Raw genomic sequence first — 10,924 nt, forward strand, 5'->3', positions numbered from 1 at the left:
TTTTTTTTTCAGTGATTCTTGGGGTGGGTTTGGATCCTTTATAGGACATGACCTGATCCAACAGACTACTTGGTTAATTAGGGAATATGTTGAATAAATAAGTTTGGAATGGCTGACATCATCCTGTTTAGTGAGGAGCAAGCCGAGATGAAGTAATACAACTTTGCAATGGACCCTGTCAACATAGTTTAGTTATTTATCCCACCAGGGACATACAACATTGTCTTTTTGGCAAAGCATGGTCAGAGATGGGAAAAGGAAATCACTGGTTTGAGCGTAAATGGCAGTCTTGGGTTAAAGTTTCCCAGGACTGGGAGAGGAGGAAAGGGTAGCCAGAGTAGAGCGGATGGACAGAGATGGTATGGAAAGCTGGAGGGACTGAATGACCATGACGGAAAGGAGAGGTTTAGCAGGAGTAAGGGTGAGAGACATTTAGGAAAAAAGAGAGAGATGATGATCAGATACTTTTGGAGTCCTTAGAAACAGAAGCCAACAGGGGATGATGGTCCCCACTCTTGGGCAGAGCTTAAAGAGATGATGGAGCGGGTCTTGAGGAACTGGAAAGTTTAAAAAGATGTTGTTAAAGTAAGAGGGCGGGAGTCATGGTGTAGAGAAAGAGCATGAGCCCAGCAGAATGGAGGAGAACGTTCTCTGGGTCAGTAGAGAGGAACTGCTCGAGTTCGGCCTGGGTGATATATTCGGGGGTGGGGAAGAGGAGTGGTCAGAGAAAAGGAAGTTGGTTAGACTACGGAGCAGGGTTCCGGAGGGCAGACAGGCCTGGTTAGAGCCTTAGGGACACTCGGTGCCACCGGACGAGAAAGGCGGTGGGGGTGTTAATTCACTGATGGGGATGAGTCTCCAGGCAGAACACCAGGGAGATCAGCTCATGGAGGCAGGCCATGGGAAGGTCCAGACGGGACCCGCATGGGCAGCGGGCATCGAGCTGCCGTCCAGGAGCTCCGGCGTTCTGGAAACCTAGTGGAAAGGCAGGGAGGTGGCACGGCCTGTCCTTCCCTGGCCAGGAGGGAAAGCGCGGAGGTGGGAGACTGGGAGAGGGCAGCAGAGGAAGGGCGGGGGAGAAGCCTCTGCACCTCAGGGGTCCTGGGCCTGGGCGGCCTGTCGGGTCCGTCTGCACACTCTGCCTCTGGCACCGCCCTCGGTACAAGGAGCGGTTCTGCTGTCTCTGCGGGGGGACGATGAGCACGTGTGTAGTACAGTGGGGGCGGGAGCGAGGGTTCGGAGCGGGCGGGGGGAGCGTGGCCGCGGGTCCGCCTTCGCTGGAGACTGGACAGACGGACGTGTCAGTGATCAGGAGCTTAGAGAGAACGGAATGGCTCGTCCTGCACACTGAGCTTGGGGCGGTCACGGAGCTTCCTGGTTGTCTTGTGTTTGGGATACGCACGCACGCGTGTGCGCACATACATGTACATACATGTACATGTTTCATTTACGTTCCATCAGAGAAATTCGAACCCAGAGTCTTCATGCGTAAGATGAAGCGCGTTCCAAGACTACCGTGCATGTCTTTAGAGGATTCAAATAAACGTACAGGGTTAGGAAGGAAACCAGCGGTCGGTGGGAATCTCCATTCTCCCCCAGCCAAGCGCAAGGACCCCCGACATTTAACACCCGTCCTCCTGGGGTGCAGGCGGATGCTTCAGCGGCCGGTGCGGCACGCCGGGGTTTACTCGTCTTCTCCAGGCCTCTCTGCCGCCGGGCCCTGGCTTCAGGTCCCGCCGGGTTCCGAACACCCAACACGGGGCAGAGCCGAGCCCGCCGTAAGAGCCGCGGCGTGGACAACGAACGTACAGGCACGTCTCTGCGTACCGGGATCGGGGCGCGCCGTCGGCCAAGCTCCCAAGAACCCACGCGCCCCGAGGCCCGGCAGGCCCCGGCCCGGACGCACATCGCTTACGTAGGTTACTTGCACCCGGAAGGACTTATTTTCCCCTGTCGGTGACGCACTTCCGGCGCACAGGGTCCCGAACACCCGCGTGAACTGCTGGGGCATGGGGCCTGGCCCGAGTTTCCCGGACTGAGGTGGGCGCCGATCGTCTGGAACTTAGAACTGAGACCCCATGTCCCCAGCAGGACCTCGCTGCCCGACGTGCCGCGCCTCTCCGCGCATGGCGCGTGCGGGAAAGGACTGCGCATGGCGGGGAGAGAGGGGAGGGGCGGGGGGGCGGAGGAGCGCTTCCGGCCACAGTTGCTAAGGCGGCGGACGGGGCGGCCGTGTCCGTCTGCGCCCCCCCGCCCGGGGCTCGACATGGCGGGGCTCAACCAGAGGGAGCTGGACGGCTGTCGTGACCTGCTGGGCCTGATGGAAACCTCCGAAATCCTGGCGCTGTGCGACACCGTCACCAACCGCCTGGTCCAGCCCCAGGACCGCCAAGGTGAGGGGGCGCGGCCGGGGGGCCTCGGGAGGGAAGGAGGAAGGGCCCGGGAGCCGGGGCGCAGGCCCTCTCCCTTGTGACGCAGCCGGGGAGGGGCGCGGCCCGCTCGGCGCCCGGGGCCTTCGGGGCGGACGTCGGCTGGGGTCTTAGGCGGGGGCAGAGCCGCCCTGGGCGTTGGTCCTCCAACTTGGCCGTGGGAGGGGAGGGTCCGGCCGCGTTTCCCCTGGCGCTGTTTTCCTTTGTAGTTCTGTGCCTCCAAAGCGCGGTCCCGAGGAGTCGCGGGCGCGCGCCGCTCTCGGAGGCCTTCCGTGTTTGGGATCTCCGTGTGCCCGCGTGAAGAGTGACAGGGCCGAGTTAGGGGTTTGCAGGGTCCGCGGCCAGGCTGCGTAGGGGGAACGGTGTGGGAGGGCGGGTCGGGGGCCCTTCGGCGGGCGGCCGGCGCGGAACACGGACCCTTGGGCCTCGCCTCAGTAGAATCGGGGCTTCCGTGATCCTACGTGTTGTTCATCTGAAAGCGCCGAGCAGGGCGGCCCAGGTGCCGGTGACGGCCCGAGGGCTCGTGATCCTTGGTGCCCTCTCCTCCCCTGCTCCTCTGGGCCCCTGCCGCCCCCCACCCCCAGCACTGGGCGCACCAGACAGGCGTGTGCTGGTCTGTGAGTGAGCGCTGGGAGCGTCCTCCCGGAGCCTTCCCGCTGTGCGCGCGGCTCTCCGATCCCGCGCTCCGAGGTCCATCTGGACCGGACGCGGACCGGGCTTTTGTTTGGTTTGCCTCACTCCGGCAGAGGGCTGGCTGTGACTGTTCTGTTCTGTAAACGCAGTGACCGAGTCACGCGTCACCCCGCTGGCGTTGTCATGCGCCGTCTCCGAACCGGGCTCGTGGTGCCGTGGGGAGTCCAGAACTTGTAGGTCCAAACCCGGCCTCTGCCGCTCGCCGCTGCGCGTGACCTCTGGCAGATTCAGAGCCAGTGTCTTCGGAGGCGCCTTCGCCCGCCTTTTCTAAAAGAAGAAGTTGGCTGTGACACGTGCTAAGACCGGGTCAGCGATGGGAGGCGCCTGGGCTTTGTCCCCATGGTGAGGAGGGTCTCCTTAGACGGTATGGAGGGCCCTGGAGAGAGCGCCCCGCACCGGGTGTTCTGGCTCCGAGAGGAGCGCGCTGCGCACCACTCCCGTTAGAAATACTGTGTCTAAGCCTTGAAATTAATCTAACAAGGTATTTGAGACTCTGATTTGATAAGAGACGTCTCAAGGATTTAGTCATCCATTCTGTTTCCGTCTCCCAACCCCAGCACGAGCAGACTCAGCCAGCAGGGAGCTCGGTGACGGGCCTGCTGATTGATGGGGACTCAAAGCGGGATCGGAGCTCCCGTCTGCCTTCACTTCGTTACAGTACACAGTGTACAGCACATCCTATTGTCCAGGGTACCGTGAGACTTGAATGCTAGAGCGAGTTCTGGTTTGTTTTTGCTGGATCTGCCTTACCACCGCAGCCTCTCCAACCCCGCATTCTGTGCACTTCCTGCTCATGTCTTTGCATACATTCTCCTTTGAGGACTCTCCCGATGGAGGTCAGGGCTCCCTTTTCTTTTTCTGTCCCAGGATTCCGGTATAACATTTAGTTTTCTGTCCTTTGGTTTCATTCTCCATATGGGCCAGGCCTACCACTTCTTCAGGTCTTTGGTATGTCCTCAAAATAAGTTGCAAAATCCTGTGCTTCTGATCGAATTGAGGTTTTCAACATAAAAATTTGAATGGTGTTCTTAATAAATACTGTCTTAAAACTCTACTGTTGAATGCAAAAGTGATGTTTTTTCCTTTAAAGAGACAATGTGGTTTTTCATCCTGTCTTTTTGGAAACAAAATTTTTTTTTTAATTTGAATACAAAAATAGTAGAGGAAGGAGAAATTTGAAGGGTAGGAATTGGATGTGGCTTCCTTTGGAAAGTTTTAGAGCAAAAATCATTATTAGTTTAATGTGCTTGTTCATTCATTCGTTCATTTGTTTATTTTTGCACATTCTTTCCAGATGCCATTCGTGCAGTATTAGCTTATAGTCAAAGTGCTGAAGAACTTCTGAAGAGAAAAAAAGTATACAGAGAAACCATATTTAAGTATCTAGCAATGAAAGGAGTTATTGTGCCTCCAGGTTCTGAAAAGCACAGTCTTATTCAGTATGCAAAAAATCACTGGAACAAGCCAGAAGGGAAAGTGGAGGAAACACTGAAGAGCGTTCCAAATACAGAAGACACCGCACTCTGTGAACAAGTTAAGATGACTTTTATTTTCCTTAAATTTTTGTTAAATTTGGAGATATTGCTTTAAGAATTCAATTTGGCAGAAACTACTGTTGTTAGTTAGCTTTAAAAAAAAACACCCTTTCACTTTTTCTTAAGGAGTACAGAGCTCAACCCTAAATTAGAGTTTTAAAGAGTTGCCTTTGGCATTGGGAGCTTGAGTGGTCCATGGTCACAGCTTGTATGTATCAGACATGATCGAAATTCAGTTCTTCCTGAGTGCTAGGTTATCCTTTCTTAAATGTCATGCTACCTTTTTAAGTTTTGTCATTCCATATTATGCGAGGTATTTTTTTTATCTTGAAATTATTTTGGTCTGACAGATTCAATAAAAAACGCTTGACTTAATTTTTATGACAGCCTGGGAGCCTGAAGAAATATAACTATATGTAGTAAAATTTAAATTCCAAATTGGTGTTAATCCAGATGAGGAGGCTTACACTCCATTATTTATACCAGACAATTTGCTAAACATGTTAGTTGTGTGAACAGTATTGCCAAGGCAGTATCGTTCATTTCTAAGATAGGTTTTTTTACTTATTTATATGTAAACCTGTTAATAAGCTAATATGCTCAGGTAGCCAGAAGACCTTTATTAAGTGGACGTTTCTTTAATTTGAAATACTTTTTATACTTGGAAGCAAAACTACATTTAAAAAACCCAAAAGTATAATTCATTTCACTCATGCTGTCCTTTCCCCAGTTCAGATAAGTGACATTTTATTTAATGTATGTTCATTAATGTAATGGTTAAAGAACAAATATCCATGTCACATTATCAGATTAATCTGTTTTAGTTGGTCCTTGTTAAAACTCTGTGACCATCTTGAACCATCTTAATTCTTACTAATTTTGAGTGATAGCTTTTTAAAAAAATTAAGTTAATTATTCTTTGGTAATGTGGCACTTTTTCCTTTACTGTAAGTGAAAAACCAATGTAATTAAAACTGGTTCAGCACCATGGTACATTAATGAAAATGTTTTTATAACATATACCTACTAATCCTAGAACCATTTAGAGTCCTTCACTGCCTGAAAAATAGTAGGCATTAATTGCTGCTTCTATTCAGTAAGATTGTATATAGAAATTCCATTTTTTTTAGCGTGTGATCCTAACATCTAGTTGCTTTTTTTTCCTGTATCTTTTCAAGTGAAAATTTAAGGATAGATAAGATTGTCGTCATATAGCAGTTTGGGAGCATATGTCTAAAGAAATTGAAACATACTCAGTATGAGCTATTCATTGTCCGTCATTGCTTTATTTTTTGACTGAAGCAAATTAGTTTGTCTACAGAACTTGCATAAAAATACAAGGGGTAGAGAAAAAAATTTTTGAAAATGATTTTTTAAAGACATTCAGCATGATCAGCAACAGTACCTCCTGTAGCAGTGTTGATAATTTAGCCCCTCTGAAGTTATTCTGTTTACCTAGTTTTCATGATAATTGGCTGGTCCTTTTCTGTTTATTATTTTGAAAATAGCCTACCAAATTGTAAAGTCTGTATAGCTCTAGGATCCTGTAGATCTCAAAAGGACCCTCAGAGGCTTAGCCTCATCTTTTTATAGCTGAGAGAACTTAAATTCAGAGAAGTAAGTATCAGTGTCAGTACTTGAATTGAGATCCTTTGACTCTAGAGTCAGTGCTTTTTCTCTGTACCATATTATCTAAAAAAGTTTTGTGTGTGCCCTGACAGCTTTGGTCCATAAACCTGTACTTCTTAATATGGATCTTTAATCTTATCATCGTACCGGAGTGGGGAACCTGCGGCCTCAAGGCCACTTGTGACCCTCTGCATCCTCAAGTGCAGCCTTTTGAATCCAAACTTCACAGAACAAATCCCCTTAATAAAAGGATTTGTTGTGTAAAACTTGGTCTCAGTGAGAAGGCTGCACCCAGCCACCTAGAAGGCCACAGGTTCCCCATGCCTTGCAGCTATTCCCTATTGCAGTGCAGATCTCTACCACCATATGCCTACCCATTCTGTGTGACTGTTGTCCATGGCCTCATACAGATTCACCCCACCAACTGGATGATTTTCCTTATTTTCTTCTGACATCACAATTATATTGGAATACACAATCTTTCAGCTCACCAGTTTTGTCATGTTGTCACCAATAGTTCCCTTTTTCAATGTTGTCTTTCTCTGAAGACAGCCTTTACTTGTATTTATCAGAGATTGTAGTGTTCCATGATTCGCAGCCATAGAACAAAACGAGTAGAATATTGATATTAAAATAGGTGAGCCTTTGTTTCTGGGAGAAGTTTGAGAACATGAAAGGAGCTCTGTAATTTACTAAAGGTCATGAGGTCATGAGATCTTTCCTTATATTTAATTTTGATCCCAATTTCACTGTTAATTTACATGCTCTGTCTAAGACATGTAGATAATTTATTGTTTCCATGAAACATAGACTTGAAAATGGATCATAAAGCTAACCTAAATTTTTCTTTACTGACAGGAAAAAAGAGAAAAAAAACATGAACAATTTGATGATTGTTACAAGTTAGGAGAAGAATTCTGCCAGTGGTTCTTTGAGCTTCTTAATTCTCAGAATCCTTTGTTTGGACCACCCCAAGAAAAATGGGGACCACAGCACTTCTGGGATGACGTCAAGCTAAAATTTTGTTACAACACGTCGGAACAAAATGTGATAGACTATCATGGTTCAGAACTGGTGAGCCTTCGCTTATTATCTCTGGTGAAAGAAGAGTTTCTGTTTCTTAATCCCAACCTAGATTGCAATGGACTGAAGTGTGTATCCTCTCCACATGGATTAGTTGTAGTTGCAGTTGCTGGCACTGTCCACCGAGGCAGTGTGTGTTTGGGCATCTTTGAACAAGTATTTGGACTCATCCGCAGCCCTTTTGTAGTAAACACCTGGAAAATAAAATTTGTCAATCTAAGGATTGTTGGACAGAATTCCCTTGGACCTGGAGTGGCATTGGAGAAACCTTCAGTTACACTGGAATCCAATGAATTAGAGTCCTTATATAATGGAAATGGAACGACATGCAGTGGAAATGAAGTATTAGTGACTGAAACCCCTGTTTTGTGTGGTGGAAATGGAAACCAGGCACCGTGTCATGGAAATGAGACATCACTTAACATGGGTGAACTGGAATTACCTAATCCTCCAAAACACTGAACACTGTATGTCAAATTAAAAACCTTTTTATTCAGAACCCCTTTAGCTTAGACTGTACCAGTATTGCTCAGATGATTTCAGGCTTTGCAGGGTTGGCATGTTTCACTTGAGACACTTTTGTTGACTACTAACTAAAATTTTATGTCAGTGCTTATCTCTTTGCACTTCAGTTTGGGCAAATATTAATGAGATCGTGATGGTGTTCATCAAATAAATTTCACTTTAGATTTCATAATTAATAATGTGCCTTAGAAATCAAGTGATATTTCCATTTTATTTTGCAGAAATTCTAATTCTTTTTTCAAAATCTTTACTTTGTAAGAGAAAAATGTATAGTAATGTACATAACTTTCCTACTAGGTTCTTATTAAGTTATTTGTACATGTACTTGGATATTTTAGAAGCATATCTCATTGATGAGCTATAAATAATTTTCCCACTTGAGTACCTGCATGATAGCGTTAATACAAATCAAAGAATTGAGCAGCTGAATGACAAACTTGTATGTGTTTAAGGGAAAATTCTAGTGGTCTTTGCTTTGGCTATTATGTTATATACCTTTTGAAAACATCAAAACTAATTTTCTCAAACTATTTTGACATTGGCAGATGTTGATTTCAAAATGAGCTAACATTGATCCTCATTTGTTCAGCTTTTGACTACAACCACCTTCAAAAATTACTGTTCTAAAATCATCTTGATTAGTCTTTTTTTTTAATAGTGAATTTTACTCACAAAGTGTGTGTTTCTGTTGGTATTTTTTTCCCTGCTTAATTTGTGTTGTTTGGTTTGGGTTACATACTTCATTTTCCAGAAATAAATCAAGGAAAATAAATTAATTGGTTTATATTCCTCTTCATTCAACTATTTGCTCATTACCTAGTATTTAGTTGTATTTTTTAAAATTTATTTTATGGAATAAAAACCTTTTCCATAACTTAATAGAAAAAACAAAAACATGATTACATATGAAACTGCACATCTACTGTGCACAACTTACTATTCCTTTGATATACAACAAAATTATCATGTAAGTTTTTTTCTTCTGATTTTTTCTTCCCTTCTCCTCTCCAGCCCCAGAGATGGCTACCATTAGACACAAATAGTTACAGAATTAGGTTTTAAGCAATGAAAGAAATCTAGTGTGTGCATATTAAGTAATTCTAGAAATTGCTGAGTGAAGTTTCATAGAATGTAATTGTATATGTTAGGAATAAATTTATGTGTATATGGCAAAAAATGTAGGCTGGGGGGTGGAGCCAAGATGGTGAAGTAGAAAGACACATATGCTGGCTTTCCCCACACAGCCCATAAAATACCTATAGACAGGGATGCTCAACAAATTCTGGAGCAGCAGAAGTGGAGAACAACAGACTAGAGGAGATTTCCAGCCCAGGGTCACCTGAAAGGCCAGCAGGAAACCAGGTCTGTTGCACTAGACACGGAGCAGAGCCCAGCCCACCCTTAGCCACACGGCACATGGTTCCCAAACAGCCCTCGCGGATGGAATCTCCAGTCGCAATAGCAGGGGTTTGCAGATCCCTCGACCCACAGGCACCAAAGGTCAATGACAGGGTTTTTTCAGCTGGCCCAGAAGGGAGAAGGGCCTTCCCATAGCTCCAGCCTTATGCAGCGGCCACAGAGGCCACATTGGGCAGGTGGCAGCAGTTCCCACAGCAGCCCCTGCAGCAGCCTGCATCCATTGTTGGATCGTAAAACCCCTGGGGGCACTGAGCAGCCCATTTTTACCTCAGTGCTATGGAGAGGCCCTGCAGCAGCTGATCTTTATCTCACACTGAATGGCAGCCCTGCCCATGCAGCTTATCTGAATTACAACCCCCAGTGCTAATTTGGTGGAACTGGAGGCCAGGTGACTGTGGAGAGGAAAATGCTAAGATTCTGGGTACAGAAATCTCTCTGTTCCCAAACCAGTGTACACACTTGATTATGCCACCTTGGGGGAACTGTGATCTTACAGATTCCCAGAGTATACCCTACTATTGACAAAGGACCCAAAAGTCAAGTAACTGGTTGAGAAAAATGCCCAAGAAAGGAAAAAAAAAAAAGACTAGAAGGTTACTTTCTTGGTGAACAGATTTCTTCTCCCATCCTTTTGGATGAGGAAGAAGAATGCTTACCGTCAGGCAAAGACATAAAAGTCAAGACTTCTGTATCCCAAACATCCAAAATAAATATTCGATGGTCTCAGATCATGGAAGAGCTCAAAAAGGATTTTGAAAATCAAGTAAGAGAAGTGGAGGAAAAATTGGGAAGAGAAATGAGAGAGATGCAAGAAAAGTATGAAAAGTGGGTCAGCACCTTGCTAAAGGAGACCCAAAAAAATGCTGAAGAAAATAACACCTTGAAAAAGAGGCTAACTCAATTGGCAAAAGAGGCCCAGAAAGCCAATGAGGAGAAGAATGCTTTAAAAAGCAGAATTAGCCAAATGGAAAAGGAGGTTCAAAAGCTCACTGAAGAAAATAGTTCTTTCAAAATTAGAGTGGAACAGATGGAGGCTAATGATTTTATGAGAAACCAAGAAATCACAAAACAAAACCAAAAGAATGAAAAAATGGAAGATAATGTGAAATATCTCATTGGAAAAACAACTGACCTGGAGAATAGATCCAGGAGAGACAATTTAAAAATTATGGAACTACCTGATCAAAAAAAGAGTCCAGACATCATCTTTCATGACATAATCAAGGAAAACTGCCCTGATATTCTAGAACCAGGGGGCAAAATAAATATTGAAAGAATCCACTGATCACCTCCTGAAAGAGAAACTCCTAGGAACATTGTGGCCAAATTCCAGAATTCCCTGGTCAAGGAGAAAATATTGCAAGCAGCTAGAAAGAAACAATTCAAGTATTGTGGAAATACAATCAGGATAACACAAGATCTAGCAGCTTCTACATTAAGGGATTGAAGGGCGTGGAATATGATATTCCAGAAGTCAAAGGAACTAGGACTAAAACCAAGAATCACCTACTCAGCAAAACTGAGTATAATACTTAAGGGGAAAAAATGGTCTTTCAACGAAATAGAGAACTTTCAAGCATTCTTGATGAAAAGACCAGAGCTGAAAATAAA

The 10,924-nt window shown here is 45.5% G+C and overlaps 1 protein-coding gene across 2 annotated transcripts; it reads left to right on the forward strand.

The window, feature by feature from the left end:
* The first annotated feature begins 1,876 nt into the window (after positions 1–1,876).
* C6H3orf38 (chromosome 6 C3orf38 homolog) lies at positions 1,877–8,670 on the forward strand. Of its 2 annotated transcripts, none has more exons than XM_072621649.1 (3): positions 1,877–2,393; positions 4,417–4,655; positions 7,145–8,670. In XM_072621649.1, the coding sequence occupies exons 1-3, from the start codon at positions 2,153–2,155 to the stop codon at positions 7,829–7,831; spliced, it is 1,167 nt and encodes a 388-aa protein (XP_072477750.1). In that variant the 5' UTR covers positions 1,877–2,152; the 3' UTR covers positions 7,832–8,670. The 2 variants fall into 2 exon arrangements, with proteins under 2 accessions (XP_072477750.1, XP_072477751.1); XM_072621650.1 differs by having other exon boundaries at positions 4,537–4,655.
* The last annotated feature ends 2,254 nt before the right edge of the window (positions 8,671–10,924 follow it).

The sequence above is a fragment of the Notamacropus eugenii genome, chromosome 6 (genome assembly GCF_028372415.1).
Source record: "Notamacropus eugenii isolate mMacEug1 chromosome 6, mMacEug1.pri_v2, whole genome shotgun sequence".
Taxonomy (NCBI): Eukaryota; Metazoa; Chordata; class Mammalia; order Diprotodontia; family Macropodidae; genus Notamacropus; species Notamacropus eugenii.